The following is a 25,162-nucleotide window of genomic DNA, read 5'->3' on the forward strand; positions in this document are numbered from 1 at the left end:
GGTGTTCTTTGAATTGTCCAAAATAGTAATTGTGTCACTTCAAAGCTTGTAGTATCGCATTGTCAGAATGTCTACATGGTGAAGACAAAAGACAGTGTGTGTGTGTGTGTGTGTGTGTGTGTGTGTGTGTGTGTGTGTGTGTGTGTGTGTGGTGTGTGTGTGTGTGTGTGTGTGTGGTGTGTGTGTGTGTGTGTGTGTGTGTGTGTGTGTGTGTGTGTGTGTGTGATGTGTGTGTGTGTGTGTGTGTGTGTGTGTGTGTGTGTGTGTGTGGTGTGTGTGTGTGTGTGTGTGTGTGTGTGTGTGTGTGTGTGTGTGTGTGTGTGGTGGTGTGTGTGTGGTGTGTGTGTGTGTGGTGTGTGTGTGTGTGTGTGTGTGTGTGTGTGTGTGTGTGTGTGTGTGTGTGTGTGTGTGTGTGTGTGTGTGTGTGTGTGTGTGTTGTGTGTGTGTGTGTGTGTGTGTGTGTGTGTGTGTGTGTGTGTGTGGAGACCAGAGACCAGAGACCAGAGGGTATTTCCGTCCTCAGAAGTGACTGCAGGTGCTCCAGTTTCCTCTACTGGGACAATTACTTAATGACCAGCATGTCCTGATATGGGATGTGGGGCATTTTAAATTAGACGCTCGACAGGAAAACTGCAACACTGGAACTGGTGCAGTTAAAGAGAGGTCAGGAAACGTGTCAGATACAAAAAAATATATATGGAAGGTGTTGAGATGGAGTGGTTGAGTGGGAGAGAAAGGGAGGAGGTGGAGAGAATGAGAAGCAACATGGAGGAGGAGGAGGTGCACTTATCTTGCCCCTGGCTTTCTGCAGAGATCCAAAAAGCTGCAACAGAAAACACTGATAATATGAGAACCCTTACACAACACTCTCTCTGCCTCTGTGTTAGCATGCATGCTATCAGAAAGCCTTTTGTTGTTCGGGGAGAAGAGGATAATGCAACACTTGTGAAAAAGTTGACGAGTGCCTTTGATTTAGTCAGCGGACAGAGCGGCTGTGGGCGGAAAATGTGACAAATCCAACTGGGGCATCAAGGTGGATGTTTTAAACACACCATAGAAATGCTTTTTATTAATCTGAGTAGATCTTTGTAAAAGCTGGTGGTGTAAAAATGAAGAAGCAAAATCCCCGAAACCATGTTTTAAACTCGTACCGTAGAGAATCAGAATCACGTTTGGTATAGTGTCTTACACGTACCGTACAGTATCATATTGTAGAGTATCGTAGAGTATTGTATCGTAGAGTAGAGTATGACAGACTATTGTATCGTAGAGTATCGTACAGTATTGTATCGTAGAGTAGAGTATGACAGACTATTGTATCGTAGAGTATCGTACCGAAGAATATCGTATTGTATCATATTCTTTCTCTTTCTTCTATCTTTTCCTCAGGGCACCGTGAACAATCAGACAGGTATTTTCCCACAATCCTTCGTGAAGATCATTAAGCCGCTCCCAGAGAGTGAGGTGGAGGCAGAGGCTGGAGCTCCGACCTACAGCTGCCTGCGCTGCTTCCTGCTGACGCCCTCCGGAGTCCAGACCAGGTGTGTTCAGCTACACTTCTGCATGTTTCACAATTAAAATAAACCGCAAATAAACCGCCAGCATTTCTAAAATGCATGATCTGTTTAGTATTTTGAGCAAAACACATCATAGACATGTTTTTATATTTGTATATATCTTAGACCCATGATATATGCCTGAAAATAGCACGATAGGAGATCTTTAAGGTCTTCAATGACATCCACTTAAACACAGACAGTATCAGAATCTCCGTGTTAGTATTATTAGATCTCAGTGCTGCGTTTGACACTGTTGACCACAACATATTGTATTTACTACTTTCAGCAACTTTTGTAAACTGGTTTGAATCCTACTTAAAGGACAGGGAAAAGGTTGTTTCTATAGCTAACTACACATCTGAGTTGACACACATATGACATGTGGGGTTCCTCGAGGCTCCATCCTGGGGCCTCTTCTCTTTAACATCTACATGCTACCACTGGCTATAGCTATGCAGACGACACATACATTTACATAACCATTTCACCAGGAGACTATGGTCCAGTTCAAGCACTGAGTAAGTGCAACACTCTTTAGTGTCCCCTGGTCTCCCAGCTGTATGTGTCACTCTTTAGTGTCCCCTGGTCTCCCAGCTGTGTGCGTCACTCTTTAGTGTTCCCTGATCTCCCAGCTGTGTGCGTCACTTTTTAGTGTCCCCTGGTCTCCCAGCTGTGTGCGTCACTCTTTAGTGTCCCTTGGTCTCCCAGCTGTGTGCGTCACTCTTTAGTGTCCCCTGGTCTCCCAGCTGTGTGCGTCACTTTTTAGTGTCCCCTGGTCTCCCAGCTGTGTGCGTCACTCTTTAGTGTCCCCTGGTCTCCCAGCTGTGTGCGTCACTCTTTAGTGTCACCTGAGAGGCTTCTCAATACTCAAATTTCCCCTCCTCGAGTCCTCGGTCCTCCGGTAGTGACCCGGAAATGAATTTCAGTGCGCCATTTTGAAGGACGTCTCATTTCTCTAAATGCACACCGAGGACCGAGCATCGAGCGTCGAGGAGGCTCTCTGGAGGAGCTCTAACCGAGGATACACTGATGGTTCCTCCACGGATGCATTTCCAGGAACGGTGGAGGCGTGACACACGGCCGGACTTATCTCAGCCAATGACAGCTATGCATGTCTCCCCTGGATATTATTTTAGAAACTGCTTTCATCGTGTCGCGATCTTTCCAGAGAGAACAGCTGTGAGGTCCATGCAGAAAGCAGAGCAGTGTGTATAATATATATCACTCAGTATAACAGGCCTACTCTCTTTATTTGCTTTAGTTTAGTAGATATCTACAAACAAAGAGTCGATATTTTTCTAAGACCATTTAGTGCTTCACATAATAAAATACACAACGGCTGTAGCCTGATTATGCTTTAGGGGCTGTAGGTGTGTGTGGTACAGTGTGTAGGTGTGTGTGGTACAGTGTGTAGGTGTGTGTGGTACAGTGTGTAGGTGTGTGTTGTACAGTGTGTAGGTGTGTGTGGTACAGTGTGTAGGTGTGTGTTGTACAGTGTGTAGGTGTGTGTTGTACAGTGTGTAGGGTGTGTGTTGTATAGTGCGTAGATGCGGCGGACAGACGGGTCTCAGTTGGTTTGGTGTCCTCTGCTTACTTTTAATAGGCCTACTTGTAAATACAACTTTTGGCCCGTAATTTAAATTCCCCATTTCAGCGACCAGAGAGAGGAGGGGGATTTATTTGTGTGTGTGTGTCTGTAGCCTGTTATTGTCTCATTATACCGCACTCTCAATGAATTCAAAGTAAATATGTGGGGGAACAATGTTCAGCTGATCTAACAGAGATACAGCGCTATGACAAAACACTCGACAGCTGATGCAGCTGTTGCCACGTAATAATGAACGGACGTCTCTTTAAAATGACCGCTCAGAGGAGAGGAGTTCTCATTTCTTTAAACGTCTGCTGCTTCCCCTCCTCTCTCCTCGGTTCCCCTCCTCGGTCCTCCGCTCGCATCTCCTGTGGGCGGGTCTAAGTCTCGAGGAGGGGAAATTTGAGTATTGAGAAGCCTATCTGGTCTCCAGCTGTGTGCGTCACTCTTTAGTGTCCCCTGGTCTCCCAGCTGTGTGTGTCACTCTTTAGTGTCCCCTGGTCTCCCAGCTGTGTGCGTCACTTTTTAGTGTCCCCTGGTCATCAGCTGTGCGCGTCACTCTTTAGTGTCCCCTGGTCTCCCAGCTGTGTGTGTCACTCTTTAGTGTCCCTTGGTCTCCCAGCTTTGTGCGTCACTCTTTAGTGTCCCCTGGTCTCCCAGCTGTGTGCGTCACTCTTTAGTGTCCCCTGGTCTCCCAGCTGTGTGCGTCACTTTTTAGTGTCCCCTGGTCATCAGCTGTGTGTGTCACTCTTTAGTGTCCCTTGGTCTCCCAGCTTTGTGCGTCACTCTTTAGTGTCCCCTGGTCTCCCAGCTGTGTGCGTCACTCTTTAGTGTCCCCTGGTCTCCCAGCTGTGTGCGTCACTCTTTAGTGTCTCCTGGTCTCCAGCTGTGTGCATCACTATTTAGTGTCCCCTGGTCTCCCAGCTGTGTGTGTCACTCTTTAGTGTCCCCTAGTCTCCCAGCTGTGTGCGTCACTCTTTAGTGTCACCTGGTCTCCCGCTGTGTGCGTCACTCTTTAGTGTCCCCTGGTCTCCCAGCTGTGTGCGTCACTCTTTAGTGTCCCTTGGTCTCCCGCTGTGTGCGTCACTCTTTAGTGTCCCCTGGTCTCACAGCTGTGTGCGTCACTCTTTAGTGTCCCCAGGTCTCCCAGTTGTGTGCGTCACTCTTTAGTGTCACCTGGTCTCCAGCTGTGTGCGTCACTCTTTAGTGTCCCCTGGTCTCCCAGCTGTGTGCGTCACTTTTTAGTGTCCCCTGGTCATCAGCTGTGTGTGTCACTCTTTAGTGTCCCTGGTCTCCCAGCTGTGTGTGTCACTCTTTAGTGTCCCCTGGTCTCCCAGCTGTGTGCTGTCACTCTTTAGTGTCCCTGGTCTCAGCTGGTCACTAGGTCCCTGCCCAGCTTTGTGTGTCACTCTTTAGTGTCCCCTGGTCTCCCAGCTGTGTGCGTCACTCTTTAGTGTCCCCTGGTCTCCCAGCTGTGTGCGTCACTCTTTAGTGTCCCCTGGTCTCCCAGCTGTGTGCGTCACTCTTTAGTGTCCCCTGTCTCACAGCTTGTAGTAAACGCTGCCATGTCTCCTCAAGTTGCTGAAGACGTTTCTTCATGAATACAGGAACTGTTGTGTTTTTATATCTGCATCGTTTCTTAAGCTGCAGCACGTTTCTCCTGATGGAAGGGATTTGGGGTGTTGAAGCGTTGCACCTGTCGGCCACACCTTGTGGAGGATATAAATGTGCTTTAAGGAGATGATTGTGTGTTTCTTTCAGAGATGTGTGTGTACAAGAAGACCTGACCATCCAGCCGACGTACAAGGAGCTGCTGTCTCGTATGAGGTTGGTTTTAACTGAATTATAGATCTTTCTATCACTTCCTTTCTTGTACTATCTCTGGAGCCGTTTTCAGGGTACGATGGACATTGAAAAGTGTCTTTTTTACGTTATGTTTTTATTTCATGTGGGAAACGGTGATTGAGAGAAATGTGAGGATTAGTTGAGTGGGTGTGAAAAGCCGCCTTTATTTTTTAGATCTAGAGGGGGAAATGATTTTATGCGACCCGACACCTGTGAGTGAACTGCAGCACCTTCCAACATGTGATAATGGAACAGAAACTATGTGATGATACAAGCCTGAAGAGCAGGCAGTGAAGCGTCTGACAATATCTCTCTTATTGCATCAAAATCAACACATTTTCACAAATATTATTCACATATGAAATGTTATGTTAGTCTTCTTCAAGTGTCATACTACAACTGTTATCATACTTGAATTACAACAAAGAACAGGTACCTATTGTTTTTACCTAGCAAGATATAGGGCACTTAAAATAAATCTGACAGGTTAATATGATGGAACAGATTTATTCCATTTTAGACTAATCTAGTCATTATATAATCTATAATATCATCATGATGTTTAAGACAGCCCTTCTTTACTGTTTCTTAAATCCTCCTCTTTCTTTTTTTAAATCTTCTTTCTTCTCTTTCTCCTACTCACTCATGCCTCCCCCGTCCTCCTCCCCCTCCCACCGTATTAAAACAGTCATATTAAAACACAAGTCCAGGGTCTCATCCTTCCTTCTCCAGGGCTCAATACGCCTGAACACAGAAAAACAATATTGAGCAGGTAAGCGGAAGGAATGGACTGATTATGAACGGAGAGGCTAATCATCGCGGCGCTCACACATCTAAATGACCAGATAATGAGAGAGGGAGAAATGTCAGGGAGGAACAGATATGATGGTGTAATGAGCATATGCATGGGGGGGGGGTCCGGAGGGAAGTCATTTCACGAGAGGCGGTGACGGGCAACCGGCAATTTACAGGTTTGCGGTGCAGAACCGTTTAATATGTGCAGGACGGGGAATTAATACAGCTTTACTCATTAGGGTTTGTCCTGGGATTCATACGGAAAAATACAGAGGCAGAGAAACCGAATAAATACTCAAGATGAAGATATACTGTGATTATTAAAGAGTCCTCTCCTGCTGATGTTCAGGTGTATATCAGTATGTAGTGTCTCTACTTTAAAGAGTCCTCTCCTGCTGATGTTCAGGTGTATATCAGTATGTAGTGTCTCTACTTTAAAGAGTCCTCTCCTGCTGATGTTCAGGTGTATATCAGTATGTAATGTCTCTACTTTAAAGAGTCCTCTCCTGCTGATGTTCAGGTGTATATCAGTATGTAGTGTCTCTACTTTAAAGAGTCCTCTCCTGATGATGTTCAGGTGTATATCAGTATGTAATGTCTCTACTTTAAAGAGTCCTCTCCTGCTGATGTTCAGGTGTATATCAGTATGTAGTGTCTCTACTTTAAAGAGTCCTCTCCTGCTGATGTTCAGGTGTATATCAGTATGTAGTGTCTCTACTTTAAAGAGTCCTCTCCTGCTGATGCTCAGGTGTATATCAGTATGTAGTGTCTCTACTTTAAAGAGTCCTCTCCTGCTGATGTTCAGGTGTATATCAGTATGTAGTGTCTCTACTTTAAAGAGTCCTCTCCTGCTGATGCTCAGGTGTATATCAGTATGTAATGTCTCTACTTTAAAGAGTCCTCTCCTGCTGATGTTCAGGTGTATATCAGTATGTAGTGTCTCTACTTTAAAGAGTCCTCTCCTGCTGATGTTCAGGTGTATATCAGTATGTAGTGTCTCTACTTTAAAGAGTCCTCTCCTGCTGATGCTCAGGTGTATATCAGTATGTAGTGTCTCTACTTTAAAGAGTCCTCTCCTGCTGATGCTCAGGTGTATATCAGTATGTAGTGTCTCTACTTTAAAGAGTCCTCTCCTGCTGATGCTCAGGTGTATATCAGTATGTAGTGTCTCTACTTTAAAGAGTCCTCTCCTGCTGATGTTCAGGTGTATATCAGTATGTAGTGTCTCTACTTAAAGAGTCCTCTCCTGCTGATGTTCAGGTGTATATCAGTATGTAGTGTCTCTACTTAAAGAGTCCTCTCCTGCTGATGTTCAGGTGTATATCAGTATGTAGTGTCTCCTACTTTAAAGAGTCCTCTCCTGCTTGATGTTCAGGTGTATATCAGTATGTAGTGTCCTCTACTTTAAAGAGTCCTCTCCTGCTGATGTTCAGGTGTATATCAGTATGTAGTGTCTCTACTTTAAAGAGTCCTCTCCTGCTGATGTTCAGGTGTATATCAGTATGTATTGGTCTCTACTTTAAAGAGTCCTCTCCTGCTGATGTTCAGCGTGATATCAGTATGTAGTCGTCTCTACTTTAAAGAGTCCTCTCCTGCTGATGTTCAGGTGTATATCATGTATGTAGTGTCTCTACTTTAAAGAGTCCTCTCCTGCTGATGTTCAGGTGTATATCAGTATGTAGTGTCTCTACTTTAAAGAGTCCTCTCCTGCTGATGTTCAGGTGTATATCAGTATGTAGTGTCTCTACTTTAAAGAGTCCTCTCCTGCTGATGTTCAGGTGTATATCAGTATGTAGTGTCTCTACTTTAAAGAGTCCTCTCCTGCTGATGTTCAGGTGTATATCAGTATGTAGTGTCTCTACTTTAAAGAGTCCTCTCCTGCTGATGTTCAGGTGTATATCAGTATGTAGTGTCTCTACTTTAAAGAGTCCTCTCCTGCTGATGTTCAGGTGTATATCAGTATGTAGTGTCTCTACTTTAAAGAGTCCTCTCCTGCTGATGTTCAGGTGTATATCAGTATGTAGTGTCTCTACTTTAAAGAGTCCTCTCCTGCTGATGTTCAGGTGTATATCAGTATGTAGTGTCTCTACTTTAAAGAGTCCTCTCCTGCTGATGTTCAGGTGTATATCAGTATGTAGTGTCTCTACTTTAAAGAGTCCTCTCCTGCTGATGTTCAGGTGTATATCAGTATGTAGTGTCTCTACTTTAAAGAGTCCTCTCCTGCTGATGTTCAGGTGTATATCAGTATGTAGTGTCTCTACTTTAAAGAGTCCTCTCCTGCTGATGTCCAGGTGTATATCAGTATGTAGTGTCTCTACTTTAAAGAGTCCTCTCCTGCTGATGTTCAGGTGTATATCAGTATGTAGTGTCTCTACTTTAAAGAGTCCTCTCCTGCTGATGTCCAGGTGTATATCAGTATGTAGTGTCTCTACTTTAAAGAGTCCTCTCCTGCTGATGTCCAGGTGTATATCAGTATGTAGTGTCTCTACTTTAAAGAGTCCTCTCCTGCTGATGTCCAGGTGTATATCAGTATGTAGTGTCTCTACTTTAAAGAGTCCTCTCCTGCTGATGTCCAGGTGTATATCAGTATGTAGTGTCTCTACTTTAAAGAGTCCTCTCCTGCTGATGTCCAGGTGTATATCAGTATGTAGTGTCTCTACTTTAAAGAGTCCTCTCCTGCTGATGTTCAGGTGTATATCAGTATGTAGTAGTCTCTACTTTAAAGAGTTCCTCTCCTGCTGATGTCCAGGTGTATATCAGTATGTAGTGTCTCTACTTTAAAGAGTCCTCTCCTGCTGATGTCCAGGTGTATATCAGTATGTAGTGTCTCTACTTTAAAGAGTCCTCTCCTGCTGATGTTCAGGTGTATATCAGTATGTAGTAGTCTCTACTTTAAAGAGTCCTCTCCTGCTGATGTTCCAGGTGTATATCAGTATGTAGTGTCTCTACTTTAAAGAGTCCTCTCCTGCTGATGTTCCAGGTGTATATCAGTATGTAGTGTCTCTACTTTAAGAGTCCTCTCCTGCTGATGTTCAGGTGTATATCAGTATGTAGTGTCTCTACTTTAAAGAGTCTCTCCTGCTGATGTCCAGGTTGTATATCAGTATGTAGTGTCTCTACTTTAAAGAGTCCTCTCCTGCTGATGTTCAGGTGTATATCAGTATGTAGTGTCTCTACTTTAAAGAGTCCCTCTCCTGCTGGTGTTCAGGTGTATATTCAGTATGTGTCGTGTCTCTACTTTAAAGAGTCCTCTCCTGCTGATGTTCAGGTGTATATCAGTATGTAGTGTCTCTACTTTAAAGAGTCCTCTCCTGCTGATATTCAGGTGTATATCAGTATGTAGTGTCTATACTTTAAAGAGTCCTCTCCTGCTGATGTCCAGGTGTATATCAGTATGTAGTGTCTCTACTTTTAAAGAGTCCTCTCCTGCTGATGTCCAGGTGTATATCAGTATGTAGTGTCTCTACTTTAAAGAGTCCTCTCCTGCTGATGTTCAGGTGTATATCAGTATGTAGTGTCTCTACTTTAAAGAGTCCTCTCCTGCTGATGTTCAGGTGTATATCAGTATGTAGAGTATCTACTTTAAAGAGTCCTCTCCTGCTGATCCTCAGGTGTATATCAGTACGTAGTGTCTCTACTTTAAAGAGTCCTCTCCTGCTGATGTTCAGGTGTATATCAGTATGTAGTGTATCTACTTTAAAGAGTCCTCTCCTGCTGATGTTCAGGTGTATATCAGTATGTAGTGTCTCTACTTTAAAGAGTCCTCTCCTGCTGATGTCCAGGTGTATATCAGTATGTAGTGTATCTACTTTAAAGAGTCCTCTCCTGCTGATGTTCAGGTGTATATCAGTATGTAGTGTCTCTACTTTAAAGAGTCCTCTCCTGCTGATGCTCAGGTGTATATCAGTATGTAGTGTCTCTACTTTAAATAGTCCTCTCCTGCTGATGTCCAGGTGTATATCAGTATGTAGTGTATCTACTTTAAAGAGTCCTCTCCTGCTGATGTTCAGGTGTATATCAGTATGTAGTGTATCTACTTTAAAGAGTCCTCTCCTGCTGATGTCCAGGTCCTCTAAATAAGAAAACAGATCAGAAACTATAGCTTTGGATCTTGAGCCAGATTTCCTGAACGAGGGAGAAAGAGAAAATGAATCAAAGCGTGTCTGTAGGCGGACTTTAGGTTTATCATAAACACGTCTTAACACGTTTTATCACACTCTCAGTGTAGTATCAGCTGATCCAGACCTGCTGGTGTTACTACCATCATATTAACACTATTATAATAATGTGTAAGTATATAACACATATCTCTACAGGGTTGGAAATGCATGTGCAGTCATGAATCTACAGCTAATTCAGAATGCTGCAGCAAGACTGGTTTTCAACCTCCCCCAGTTATCCAACAATGCCCCTCTCCTCCCCTCCCTTTACTGGCTGCCAGAATATATATATAGGCATGTGTTTATTAGGATAAACTCCTTGACATGCATCTCGTTTTCAAGGGGGTCCCGACAAAAGCAATGTCTTACAGACATACATGAACAAAATAACAGAAAGCAAAGCATGACAAACAAGGACAAACCACGCTCAGTCTTTTAAGTAAAATGCATGAAGTAATACATACAATCATTACAATCATTACAATCTGATAGACCAGTGTTTCTCAAACGTTTGCATATCAAGGACCACTTACAGTAAGCAATAGAGAAACCCTCACGGACCACCTGACTCCCCAAAAATCCAGAAACAAAAGGCCTGCTCACCACTCCAACAGTATAAACAAATGACAGCCTAATAATGACAGCTTGACTTCTCTACATCGCCTCGTTCACACATTAAATCAACAATACAAACACAACTACATATTATATCAGCATTTCGTTCAAATGCGATTTAAAATGCTCTCAGGTTTTACACCTCTTATAAAATGTAGACTACATTTATTACGGAGTTTATGTCCAACAGACTCACAGATCGTTGGCTACAGAGAGAAATGCAAAATACACCGCATGTAGTATGACACAAAACTCCGCTGTGGATTTTCAAAACAAAATACAGTAAACCTATGGTCGCAGGCCCAAGTTTAACTTTAGTCTAAGCCATTTTTTAACATGTTAGGCTCGTCTGGGCTTTTTTTTTTTTATGCAATTAAAACATGAACCTTGGTGACCATCGGGCTGGCCTGCATGGTCTGCCCCAACAACAGCCTCTGATCAGCAACAGACTTCATGCAATGCTTCATTGGATTCATATATTAGATAATAATCTCTATCTCACTCCTAAAACATCTAAATCTACTTCCAGCATGGATACATGTTCATAAAATACATCCATTGTTTGTTTTATACGCTTCTTGAAATCTAAAACAAACCTCATCGTTTTTCTAGAACAGATTACAAATCACCTGAAAATGGTACAAACAAGTGGCAACATGTGTGACGAAGGTGTTGCGCTGGGCGATATCATGACATCTAAAGTGAAAGTTAAGCTGCGAGAATGCGGAAAACTTAAATGTATTTATTTATTTCAAATGTGAAATTGTACCAATATACTCACTGACCACTAGGGAGCGCTCACGGACCACCAGTGGTCCGCGGACCACACTTTGAGAAACACTGTGATAGACAGTAGAATACTCTTTTTCAAGATTAAATATTCTTATATATATAATATATAAGTCTTTATCATCATGTGCACACTACCTACTAGGGGTGGGGGAAATAATCGATACAGCATCGCGATACTTTAAGTGGTGATATTGTATCGATACTAGTGTTGTCACGATACCAACATTTTGGTTTCGATACCGATACCAAGTCAAGAATTGCGATTCCGATTATTTTTCGATACTTTTCTTAAAAAAAGGGAAACAGTCTTAAATGTAATTATTGTGCTTTATTTCACACCAGAATCATAACACAAACTTTTAAACAATGAGAACAATAAACAAAATAAATGACAATAATTTGTATTAAATAAAATTAAGCATCATCTCAAACAACTTTTTTGTTTTATAAAATATAATTTTTTTGTAATATTTTATTAACATGTAATAGTACTGTAATATAAATAATTATTGACAAAATGTACATTGCAGATGTTAGCCACATTGGTAAGTTAGCTAAAAAGATAGCCATTAATTGCCTCGTCAAATTACGAAAACGTTAGTTTGTCACAAAATAAATTACACTTGTTTGACTTAGATTTGAGGGCATGGCTTGAGCATGATGTAATTATGTTATCTATCACATTCACTAACCTGTCTGTCTTTAAATTCTTTAAACAGCTCTGGATTCCGGTCGGCGAGGTGCTTAGCCAAGTCTGATGTGTTGGCTCCCTTGGTTTGCAGGGATCTGAAACATGTCTCACAGACAGGCCTCGTGGTGTCCGTAGGCTTGCCCTCACTGTCAGAGATATCGCTCAAATACTTCCACATTTCGCTTCTGGCGTCTTTTTTGTCAACAAGCCGAGGCGCAGCGGCAGTTGCACTCCCACTTGCAGCCATGCTTCTCGTCTTCTCACATGCTCTGGCAGCTAGCGCGTGCACGAGAGAGGGGAGGCACTTAGAGCGTGCTTGAGAGGGGAGGGACTTAGAGCGTGCTTGAGAGGGGAGGCACTTAGAGCGTGCTTGAGAGGGGAGGGACTTAGAGCGTGCTTGAGAGGGGAGGGACTTAGAGCGTGCTTGAGAGGGGAGGGACTTAGAGCGTGCTTGAGAGGGGAGGGACTTAGAGCGTGCTTGAGAGGGGAGGGACTTAGAGCGTGCTTGAGAGGGGAGGCACTTAGAGCGTGCTTGAGAGGGGAGGGACTTAGAGCGTGCTTGAGAGGGGAGGCACTTAGAGCATGCTTGAGAGGGGAGGGACTTAGAACGTGCTTGAGAGGGGAGGCACTTAGAGCGTGCTTGAGAGGGGAGGCACTTAGAGCGTGCTTGAGAGGGGAGGCACTTAGAGCGTGTTTGAGAGGGGAGGCACTTAGAGCGTGCTTGAGAGGGGAGGGACTTAGAGCGTGCTTGAGAGGGGAGGCACTTAGAACGTGCTTGAGAGGGGCGGGACTTAGAGCGTGCTTGAGAGGGGAGGGACTTAGAGCGTGCTTGAGAGGGGAGGGACTTAGAGCGTGCTTGAGAGGGGAGGCACTTAGAGCGTGCTTGAGAGGGGAGGGACTGCAGGCACGGCTGCAGTGCAGGGAGTGGAAGCAGAGCGCTGAACACACACGGCTCTTATTAAAACAGCGCTTTTTCACCGGAGTACTTTTCCCCGTCATTCTTAAAGTACCGATACTAATGAAACGGAGGGATGGTGACGTTTTTAATGGCAGGGTATCACGGTATCGCGATGGTCGTATAACAGGAAGTGACGTTAAGACATGTATACAATTGCAATGAAAGTAATAAGAACAATGCCATCTCCTTTTCAGGTTCAAATAACACACATTGGGTTATTTACATAAACTATTCAAATTACAAATAATTTTTTTAACCAGGAAGGGGAGATGGACATGGATATGAGCCATGGGATTTGCAATATCGCAATATATCGTATCGCAATACTTAGCATATCGTAGAATCACAATACTATCGCATCGTTGCTTAAGTATCGCGATAGTATCGTATCGTGGGGAGCCTGGTGATTCCCACCTCTAATAACTACAGTGTAGATATGACAATAACAACTGAAGTCACCTCCAACAGAGCGACATGAACATATAAAGGACATACAACTAATAAAACAGATCAAATAGTGCAAGAGAATGTTGTAAGACACTCAAGACCCTGGTACTGGTCTACCGAGCTGTGAAGGGATCTGGTCCATCCTTTAACATGATGTGTTATTCAAAATACAGATCCTTTTTTTGTTGTTTGTTGAAAGCTACTTTTCAGATATACTCATAGTTCGTCATCTTGCAAAAAAAAGAATTATTTTAATGTGATTACAACATGACGGTTGATTATTTTCGTTCAACTAAACAAAGAAATTCGACCCCTTTTTATTGAGATTTTTTACATTTAGGCAACACTTTAATTTAAAAATGATAGTTTTTTTTTTTTAAATGATTCACATTCACCCTTGAAAGCTTTTGAATTTGAGGAAAATGAAATGAATAAATAGACAAAGACATATTTAATTGAAGTGCTTGAAATTATATATTTTGTGAAAGCATATCGTTTATTAGATGTGATTAATACTTTCTAACTTACCGTAAGTAAATGGACTAAATCCTGCATGTTTCCACTCCGACATCAAGGCCTTGGTCAAACCATTTACTCCAACAACGTGCACTACGCTCTGTGTCTGCCAAACGGCTTTCTACGCCATCATTATTAGTATTATTATTATCACTGCGAGTGGGACCCAGATCATGGATGTATAATAAGAACTGGATACAGCGTGGGAGGCGGGGCCTCGTTCTTTCCTATGAGAGCTGCTCATTGGCGCATGAGGACAAAATGGCCCAACTTTTGAGAGAGTGAAACGTCACAGATTACCCAGCATGCCTGGCTGTCAGAGCAGAAGAACCCGTATGTGCGCTCACAGAGCATGCACCCCTTAAGCCCCGCCTCCTGCCATTAAGCCCCGCCCCCCCGAGCTCCCACTCTCGGCTCACTAGAATGAATGGAGAGACAATACATCTAGATTCGGCTTTTAGTGCATTTTACAACTTTAAGGACCAAATGATTCTAATAAGGGCTATACAATAGTTCATACTGGGTAGTTTACTTAGTTAAAACAAATATCCACCGATTTACAGACGTCTTTTTCCTCATGTTAGTCAATGGGAAAAAGTATTTCTGGGCCCAGTGACGTCACGGACTGATACGGAAGTTGCAGTACCGCCAAATAGTTCCTGAACAGTGTCCTTCACATGCTGATATCCAAGAGAGGGAGTTACTCAGTCACAAGATGGAGGAATAGAAAGCAGTATTCAATGTTTACTTCAGATTAGCTCCACGTCAGAAATGAGCATGCTTGATGTCTCTCTCCATAGAGGCTGAATCATCATGTTAATCACATAGCTATCATCTGCCTCAAACAGTCCTGATGCTCTTCTAGCTAATCACACATCCTGTCATGTTCACAGCTACAGTTGGGATACCTTTGTTAGCATGTGGACTGGTTTTTGCACTCATTGAAAGTCCCTCTGGATAAAAGAGTCAGATCAATTAAATCCATGTTCACTAATGAGAAAACACATGTTGTGCCTGCAGAAAAAACCTCCTAAAAGTTCACTCCCTCCCTCGCTCTCTTATTATTTCCCAGACACAAATATATCTTTCTTAATTTAGAGGAAGGCGGTAACTTCATATCTAATTTCCTTTGGTCCTGCACACGGTTTATTGGTGATTATTCCCACAGCAACATTTTAATCAAGCTGATCAAGTAATTTCCTTTACTGGGAGAATGAATGGATTATTCAAATGACTTTTAACAAACACTGTATGTGAAAGAAAGTCTGTATAAAAAGCCTACATGTAGAAAATACAAACAGGTTATTATCCCTGTTCCCCGGAACTCTTTAATTCCTGAACTTTCTAGTAGATCGCGTTCAAACCGGAATAAGTCCCTGAGGGAGGATTATGCAAATGAAGCCGCTGACGTCACTTCTTCTGCTTTGGGTTTACTGGCAGGCCGCAAACAACTTCACGGCGTATACTGCCACCCAAAGTCCCCGGAGCCCCCCGGACTCCGGGACTTTGGGTGACTCCACCGCGTTTTATTTTGCATTGCCATAAGTTGGTCTCTCTCCGTTGGTGCGCTGGGCTAATGCTAATAATGCTAATGCGAGTAAATAAAATGGTGGCTTCACAAAACGTTTCTGTTTTTTACGGGGCGTGGTTTGCAATTCGCCCAGCCAATCAGAAATGGAAACCTTTTCCTCCCCAGGAAAGTACCACCTCTCTAACATGGGCTAAAAAGGGGTGAAAAGGTTCCCGAAAAAAAGTTCTAGTTCCAGATCTTTTTGGTGTGAACGCAAAATCCCAGGAACTATTCCTGGGAAAAGTACTCCGGTGTGAAAGCGCCTGATGTGAGTTATATCATTATAATTAAATAACAAAATGAGAAGATACAGACAAAGACATATTACTTTTAATTCATGAAATCTATTGAATTATTGTAATTATTATCTGCTGAAAGTTATCCCATTATTTTGGGGAAACATTAGTTATTTCGAAGTAATGGAAGAACTCGTCGCCATTAGTGAGTTTACCCGAGAAAATGGAGGACGTAAACTAAATGTCTTTCTGAATCCAAAAATAGCGTACATTTAAACTTTATCATGAAGTTAGCATGATGTGTTTTTCAAAAATACAGACCCGTTTGTCCTTACTTCGAATGACTCTGCTTTTAAGATTTTGTTTTATTTTTTTTAGATCTTCTCCATATTTTATATCAAAACTAGAGGGTTTATGTTCTAATGAAATAACTGGATGTGATCTTTAATCATTTAGGTTTTATCATTCCACAACTTCAACCTCCTTTTTACTTTCTTTGTGGAGATGAATGACCTTTTGAGAAGTATTTTATTTTGGTAGGATAGTTGGGGTGCAAACTCGATTCATGTTGACCCTGGAACGTTTTTGAATTTGAGAAACAAAAGAAATAGACAATAGTCATTTGGAGTACTTGAAATTATGAGCAAGCGTAGAAATGATATGAAGTTATATGTTTTTGTTCACTTACCGTTAAACGTAAACAGGCGGCATCCTGTTGTTTGCATGATTGTGTTCTGCACCAACTGCTTCAAAAAATGTAAAGGGTAATTCATCTTGAATGTGAGGAAAATGGAGCTTGAAAGTCATTGGGAACCTTGTTTTTATAACATGTATTTATTTATGTCTGAAGTCACCTCCTCCCTTTCTTTATCTCTCTTCAGGGACGTCTTCAAGGAGGACGACATCTCCATAAACTACCGCGACGCCGAGGACGACCTGATCCGGATTCTGGAGGACGAGGACGTGCAGCTGATGATCCGAGAGAGCCGAACGCAGAGAGACAGAATCAAGAGGCCGGCCAATCAGTTCCTGTGGGAAATCCACGTGAGCGCGACCTCTGACCTCTCCGTGTACAACTCCGAGGCCTGAGAGGAGTTTAGAGAAATAATCTACAGAAGATATTTAGTGTTATTATAACAGATCAATGGATCTGATCCTGCAAGTTATAGATGTCACTGTTTCAGTTATTGGACGACACATTTCACTTCGTAATAAACTCCTTTAATTACATTTGACATGCCTTTTTTTTCCTACTGCACTCGAGAAGCTACAAGAGAATAATTACAGTGGGGCCACATGTGGCGAAAAATTGAGATCTGAATAACAGCGAATTACATTTTGAGTCCTGAGATTTTTAGGAAAACAAATTCTCAAAATTATTATTCTTTTGAGGAAAAAAAAATGTAATTGAATATTTACTGAAATAAATACAATTAAATGTTTCCAAGAATTCTGAAAACTAATAATTAAAAAAAATTCTGAATATAAATAATTTAATTATTCTCGAATTCTTTTTTATTTCAATTGGTTTTCTTAAGATTTCAGAATTTTTAGAATGTTGTCGGAATTCAGACTTTAATCTCATAAAAAAATCATATCTGAAAAATCGGAATTCCGATTTTTTTTCTCAGAATTCAGATTTTTAGAAAATTATCATAAAGAAAGACAGAAATTTAAATTCATATTTTTCTTCTGAGATTATTTTGAAAAAAGTCGGAATTCTGAGAAAAAAATCGGAATTCCTACTTTTTTTGATGAATAACATTTTTCCGAAAACCTCAGAACTCCAAGAAAAAAACAATGAAAAAATAAATATAGACTTTTTTAATAAATCTAAAAAAGAGAATGTGTCTTTTTCAGATTTATTTTTTCATTTTATTAAGTTTCAAAAATTCCTAAAATTCAATGATATTATATTTTCATGATAAAAACAATGACTCTAGAAATTCAGGAAAAAAAATATTCAGATTACATTTTTTTAGAAAATCTTAGAATTCTATGAAGACCCTAAAGGGACATGGAAAAAAAGAAGATAACAAAAAGTCGGGATAACGGTTTAAGAGACATACAAAAAAAATTTGAGAACAAAAATAAAGTCAGGAAAACGGGTTTCTCGTGCTCACGAGATACTTACCCGTTATCCTGACTTTTTTTTTACTCTCTCTTTATTTATTTTTTTCCATGTAGGGGCTCCGTAGAATTTACCTTTTTTCAGATTTATCTTTTCATTTTATTACGTTTAAAAAATTCTGACAATTTGATGATAATATTGTTTTCATGATAAAAACAATGATTCTGAAAATTCAGATTATTTTTCTCGGAAATACTTTTGGGGGGGGAAATAGCTGAATGTTGTCTTCTGTTTTCATTGAGATGTTGTTCAGGGTACTTTGGTCTCTCTCTGTCATTTTATGGTTGTATCATTGTTCAGCTTTTCTCCAGTTACAAAACCTTCATCCGTAACGACAGCTAAAAATAAAGAGGACTTTCTGCATCCTGAAACTGGTGGCCGGCAGGTGCAAACGCAGAACAACGGCCAAAAACGCATTCATAAGCAGGAAACAGCTGCAAATATTGTAATGAAAAACAAACAAATCCTGAAAACAAATAAAACCTAAATACAACACACAAACCCTGAAAACAAACGCAACAGAAAAATGCTGCAAATATAAAAACACACACAAACCCCAAAACACATACAAACACCAAAACACACACAAACCCCAACACTCTCCAGGCCTCTAGGGGGCGCGCTACGTGGAATAGATTGATTTCTGACCTGACAGAGAGAACGAACGAGAGTGATGGAAATCGGGAGGAAAAACAAAGTTGATTGAAGTGGAGAAAGATATAAGAAGGTAAGTTTTGTTTTGTTTTTATACAAAGAGCGTCATATTTACGCAGCTAGCGTTAGCGTGCCTAACTACTACACCAGCTGAGGAGAGCTTCACGTGAAGAGAAGATACAGTGAGGGAAGAACATTGTTAAAAGAGATGACAAATCGAGTGCAGGCAAATAACACGGGCCATAGTGAGTACCGCGGAAAAAGGACATTTGAATTCTTAGCAGTTTGTTTATATGTATGTATTTGTGTATAGATGTTGCAACTATACAGAGCTTTAGCAATTACCTGTAACTATGGTCATGCTAATAAAGCTATTGAATTGAATTAAGAGAGAAAGAGAGAGAGAGAACAACATGTGAAGAGGGACAAAGTAATGACAGGAGAGTAGTGTGCATTAGACATGCGCAAGAACAAATATAGAGAAGACATTCAAGGAGAGAGAACACAGATTCAACTGTAAACATGATGTATCTTTCTATTTATTTAGCTAACCACTATTTAGACTGTTTTTCATTGACTTGATTAAATGGATTCACTACATCAATGTATGTCTTTTCAGGCCGCCATGTTGTGTCCTTTCTGTGGCCAACATCTGGGGACAGTTCAAGTGTTCTGTGGCTCCTGTGGCAAACATGTACAGTTTGTGGCAGAAGTTGAACACAACAGTAAGTTCACCTTTTTGTATTGTATCTGTTTCAAATGCAAGACATAAGGATTCAACACTCTGCTCTGTTTAGAATACTAATTGCAGATGCATGCACTAGTTATCAGCATGAAGGACACATTTTGTCATCCTCTGTTTATGTGAGATATGTAGAAGCCATCATTAAATTGTAGACCAACGCATGATTAAATACACAAAACAGCTTATATTATACATTCATAATTGTGTATTAGTTATATCTTTATAGAGAATATTATACATTTAGAATCAGATTTTGAGACAGTGAGCCGAGCGGCTGGAAAGTCACACCGCCATGGGGCACAAACAGTTGCTGACGTGATGTTTTCTTCACATTCTCAGGCCTTCCATAAGGAGGGTCAGGAACACGCAACTCTGGATGTGTTTGAATGTTTGAGGAGCAATAAACGACAGCAGCTTTTTGGCATGTTAAAACTATTATTTTCTGCCTCGCTCATGAGAGGAACAGCTGGCGAAATTACAGCCTCGCCTACTGATTTCAAATGTGTGCTCTAAAATGATATTTATAAATGACTATTATTATAAGCAAGACAATAAATGGCAAAGATATGTAGAAAATAAACGTATTTGAGAAACATTCATAATGAACGTAACGTGGGAGAAAATACGTTTCTAGCTAAACGTAATTGAGAATGCAGTTGAGTTCTGTGGGAACGTCATTTTTAGGAGACAGGGTTGTCACAATACATTCTGATGAAAAATACAAATGATTATGAATACAAATAAAATAAAAGAAGCCTCCCGTGAGTTACTACAAGCTATAAATTAGATTTTAAAAACGTTTCATAGAATAAAAGCTCACTGCTGGACGTTGTATAAATGCGTGTGCGCACCACGACAAAGGAGCCTCATTCACTTTACATTGGGTTGTTTGCGTGGTGCAGACACGTAAATGTAGCAGAGTCCGTGACTCCACCACGCACTGCGGTGTTAAGGAGTCGTGGTGGAGTCACGCATTCTGGTGAGACCAGGTTGTATTGAACCTGCTGCAAGATGTATTTGTTCTTTTTGCAGAGTTCTGCAACAATGTGTGCCGCAGTCAGGTATTCTGTGCTGGGAAAGACACACTGATGTATTGTAATATTAAATGATGAAGCTAGTAATAAGATTTAAAGTATAGAATAGAACAATTAAGTGGTAATAGTAACAATTAATGCCTTTGCTCCATTTTGTCTTCTGGCTCAGACTGGCTATTAATAATGATACACATTTGTGTAGTTGCTGCAGTGAGAAGACAGTTGAATAATTACTTTCAAATACATAATATACGCATGACAGTCGTATTTACAAAAGGATGTCGATCCTCTTCCTGTTTCTTTAATACATTGGGTTCTAAACTGACAACAGCACTTTGTCGTACTCCTGCACAATCCTTGTAAACATTTGAAATGGATGCAACAAACAATATCTGATCTTTGAAAAATATTTGTGGGTGTTTTTTGTATCGTCTTCACTAAGATGTCCGATGTTGTGGGTGTCATTTGGAAATGTATGAAAGTATAATTGTTCTGCTTCCTGGCAATGTTACCCACTGTGATTGGAGGCTATACAAACAAACAAATGTAAAATAAAGATACACCAAACAACTGTGTCACGATGCAACTGTCAACCTCGTTTACCGATAGAAGTGGTTCTGACCCGGGGCAGAACCACTTCTATCTACTGGACCTCTTCCTGGAATGGGCTTGGTTCCTATTTGTACTCAGGAAATACATGCAGTTGATCTAATCACAGTGTCATTAGTACACAAAGGTATTTATTGATTTCATCTTCCCAAATTCGAACCTACATGGTATAATTACATTTTGAATCAGTCTTACCCGATCAGACGCTGGCTGTGGGGCCGGAGAGGTCTGATAAAGGTAAACAACAAATATATTCAAACTACTGTGCTGTTAAAACATTCTGCTTCTTGTGGCACAAAATAATATGTTGGCAATGCTTTATTTTACCCTGCAAACTGTTGTCCATTCGTGGAGTGCTCACTGTTGGAACATTTGGAATGTCTCAGGCTGTACTTTATATCCATAAAGAAAAAGTAAATCTGTTAACAGTTGTTTCATATGGATGTTGAGAGGTATCCATATATCCTTCATGTTGCTCTCAAAGTGCACCAGATTGATGCTTCTAACTTCAATATTGAAAACAAAATCTTCCCGGGGGAGCATGCCCCCAGACCCCCCTAGAGGGTGTCAGGTCCACTCCCCACTTATAAAAATAGCACTTTACCCCTGCACCCCCTCTAATCTCAGATGCACCCTGAGTCATGTTGTTTAGGTTCAGTGAGCCTTTCTAGAATATACAGTAAAGAGACGAACCAGCATTACAGGATATATATGACTTTGAGCCAAATACTTGTTTTTGGGCTCTATAAATAAATTGACTTGAAACAGTTGCTGATTTAGAGTACTGGCTCCTTTTTGATTCCAATTCAAGCACTGCCTATAATATACATGATGTCAAGAGTTACAGTAGGTGCACAATGCTGTCTCCTGACTTGCAAGCTCTTTCACCAAACAAGCTAACGCTAGCTGGGTAAATATGACGCTCTTAGTATCAAAACAAAACGTACCTTCTTATATATCGACTTTGTTCACTTCGATCAACTTTGTTTCCTCCGGCTTGAATTTCCATCACTCTCGTTCGTTCTCTCCATATCTAGTCAGACATCAATCTGTTCCACGTAACGCGCCCCCTAGAGGCCTGGAGCACTGTGTGTTTTGGGGTTTGTATGTGTTTTTGTATTTGCAGCGTTTTTCTGTTGCGTTTGTTTTCAGGGTTTGTTTCTTTTTCATTTCCTTATTTGCAGCTGTTTCCTGCTTATGTATGCGTTTTTGGCCGTTGTTCTGCGTTTGCACCTGCCGGCCGCCGTACAAATCTCACTGAACCCAACCGAGATTTTGAGGCAAGATATTGCAAACATTTGAACGTCAGAGTACTAATCCACTAAAGCACATGACCCTACAAAACTGAAATACATTTAAACCGTATTTACGTTATTATTTAAACACCAAGAGTCCCGTCACTAAGCCTTGAAGCGGCTGCTTAGAGGATCAAAGCTAAATGTGAGTGGAAACGGCTTTACCTGCACTCCATTTATCATGACAACAACAACAAAACACTGCATAGTAAATGTACTCCATCTCTGCCAAGGTGAAACCAAAGTCACTCTGCTTGTCAATCCTTTAAAATCTCACTCGCCTTTAGAAATTAAAACGAATGCAATAGCTGTAATGTCTCCACTGTGGTTTATCAACACTCAGTGTGTCTTTGCGTGAGTGGATTTGTGTTTTCCTGTTGAATAGCATGACATTGGCCTGAGAGTGAATTATAGTGATGTGCATCCATTTAGGCAGAACTGAAAACCCCATGATCACCCGAACAACTTAATTTACACCACCGTGTGTCGGGGGATCCAGATGTGTTTTAGAACAAGTGAAAAAGGTTTTTCTCTGAGGCTGAATGTTGGTTTATTCTCACATGTTTCTACATTTCTGTCACTTTCACACTCTCTTCTAACCCGATCAGTAAGAAGGTCGTCTGTGTTTCATGTTCTCCTGTCCACCTGTAATCTGGATTTAATCATCGGCATTCGTCTTTCCTGCCTGTTTTGCATTCAATTAACTCATCGTGCACCTTCATTAGAGAACTGGGCCGGATCTACCATATGGGCAACCTGGGACAGTGCCATGTGTACGATAAGATAAGAAGTACTTTATTGATCCCATTTAGGAGATGTTTGCGTTGCAGCAGCAAACAAAGACATGGCATTGTACATTGGAGAAATTAAAAGACTAGAAATAAGAAATCTAAAATGTAAACGTCTCAAATAGCATTAAAAAAGTAAAACATATACATGTTGAAATACACATTTAAAGTAACAACATAAAAGCAGGATATATACAGTAATTGAGCAAGGAAGGGATTATTAAATATTAGATTGAATATAAATGTACAGTGTGATTTTAAGTCCAGTTATCAAGTGTCTGTTCGGTTGGTAGATTGAGAGTTTTAATTCATTATTTACATTTCATATCGTCTGTTCTTTGGATACTCTATTGATATATATATAAGGTTTTACTGTAAGAATCACACACAATTATTCAATAGTGCAGAAGTATTACGTGGTGTTAGGGTTGTGGGGCACTTTGAGTTTTGTTTACTCAAATGAAAAGTGTGCTTATAAATAAAATTGATTATTATTATTAATATTATGAGCTGGATAATCCGGCCTTGATTAGAATCAGAATCAGGGTTATTACCAGGTAGGTTGACACATACGAGGAATTTGACTTGGTGTTTTGGTGCATAAACATACATAAAATAAAACAAAGATTAAAAACTATTGAAGACTATAATAACATTAAAAAATGTTAACAAAAATACAGTAAAGAATAGCAGTATTTACATTGAATATGGTTGTAATCCTAGACATAGAAATGAATAGAATATGTGCAGTAGAGCCAGAGTCATGCAAACTTACCATGATCTGTGAACGTGAGGAACATGGTGAGTAGTAGAAAGTGGACATTGTGATGAAAACTTCTGTGCAGCAATGCAGAGGAAATGATGGAAGCTGGATCGTCTTTAGTCAAACACTGATATTTATTGAGAGAGAATACAGCCGGAGAGTTCACAAGGTAAATTCACACTTTCATGCGAGCAACCAAATCAACTCTGAAGACAAAGGACGACAGAAACACAGATATATACATAAAAAGAGGAGGGACCTATATTCCCTCCTTTCCCCTAATCATTACCAGACATCGGAACAAAGGCACCTTTGTATTGCAACTCCTCATGTGCCCAAACCCCTCACCCACAGGAAGGCAGAGGACTTCTTGACCTGTGTCCTCCTGAAGTTACACGCAGGATCACATGCGACTCAACAAAAGCACACGTCTGTTAAGCAACAGTTTATAAGAAAGACTGAGAACCTCTAAACACACAGATCGGATTAAAATATTCTCTGACAGACATAAAGGAAATATTTGTGGTATAATGCAATTAACTATATTCACTTGTTCTTATGCCACTTTATACTTCTTCGAACCATTTGAGGGTGAACATTCACACTTTGACTCCACTACATATATGTGACAGCTTTATTTACGATGCAAGTTCATATTATAAATACAAAATATAAATTAGAGCAGCACAATTTGGAAAAAAATTACAAAATGTAATTATTTTCACTGATAATGCAATGATAAACGAACCAGTAAAATGGGGCAGGCTGTACCAATAGGCATGAAACAGAGGGGATTCAGTTCTGTAAATTAAAATATATTATATTCGTTGTCTTCATTGGTATTTAATGATAAAGCCAGAGATGTCAGCAGTCATTTAAAGCACAAATATTATTGGTATGTTCTTTATTCTGAGAGATGTGGATGCTTTGATTATTGCGTCCCCCCCTGTGATAATGGTATGGTCCAGTTACTTGAGGCTGAGAAGGAAAATGGCCTCTCCTGAGATTACTGGTTTATTTAGTGGAGTTTTTTCTTCATTTTAATGTTGTTTTATTGAAATTCCCAGGTTTTATTTCCTCCTTTTAAAGTATACTCTCTTGTTTGTACGTTCTCTCATGCAAAACTACATCATATGGACTTTGTATGGGAAGCAGCTGCACCACCTCACAACAGACTGGAAATAAGGACACACAAGTTAATCTTAACAAGTAGCTTAGTTTGCTAAAAACTAGTGAACAGGTAGTAAAATGAAGCAGGAGTCAACCAAAATAGAGGCAGGTAATGACAGATAAACAGGTTACAAACTCTCCTGTGTCTTCCCTCGTTGGTAGAAGGACTTCTATCTTTAAATATAAAATACCTTCTTCTGT

The 25,162-nt window shown here is 40.7% G+C and overlaps 1 protein-coding gene and 1 long non-coding RNA gene across 2 annotated transcripts; both read left to right on the top strand.

Annotated features, from left to right (window-relative positions):
- Nucleotides 1-711: 711 nt before the first annotated feature.
- On the top strand, nucleotides 712-17,002 carry LOC117554715 (neutrophil cytosol factor 4-like). The gene is made up of 4 exons (XM_034229201.1): nucleotides 712-780; nucleotides 1,390-1,541; nucleotides 4,909-4,974; nucleotides 16,654-17,002. The coding sequence occupies exons 1-4, from the start codon at nucleotides 712-714 to the stop codon at nucleotides 16,859-16,861; spliced, it is 495 nt and encodes a 164-aa protein (XP_034085092.1). The 3' UTR covers nucleotides 16,862-17,002.
- Nucleotides 17,003-18,566: 1,564 nt separating this feature from the next.
- LOC117554714 lies at nucleotides 18,567-21,425 on the top strand. Its single transcript, XR_004570309.1, has 3 exons — nucleotides 18,567-18,630; nucleotides 19,177-19,282; nucleotides 19,642-21,425. It is a non-coding gene; the product is annotated as an uncharacterized LOC117554714 (long non-coding RNA).
- The last annotated feature ends 3,737 nt before the right edge of the window (nucleotides 21,426-25,162 follow it).

The sequence above is a fragment of the Gymnodraco acuticeps genome, unplaced genomic scaffold (assembly GCF_902827175.1).
Source record: "Gymnodraco acuticeps unplaced genomic scaffold, fGymAcu1.1, whole genome shotgun sequence".
Taxonomy (NCBI): domain Eukaryota; kingdom Metazoa; phylum Chordata; class Actinopteri; order Perciformes; family Bathydraconidae; genus Gymnodraco; species Gymnodraco acuticeps.

Bases quoted from the DNA above. Each gene is read 5' to 3' on its own strand.
- LOC117554715 (XM_034229201.1), top strand. From the start codon at position 712: ATGGAGTGGTTGAGTGGGAGAGAAAGGGAGGAGGTGGAGAGAATGAGA. The intron at 781-1,389 runs GTGCACTTATCT...TCTTTTCCTCAG, and splicing joins GCAACATGGAGGAGGAGGAG to GGCACCGTGAACAATCAGAC. The intron at 1,542-4,908 runs GTGTGTTCAGCT...TGTTTCTTTCAG, and splicing joins CCCTCCGGAGTCCAGACCAG to AGATGTGTGTGTACAAGAAG.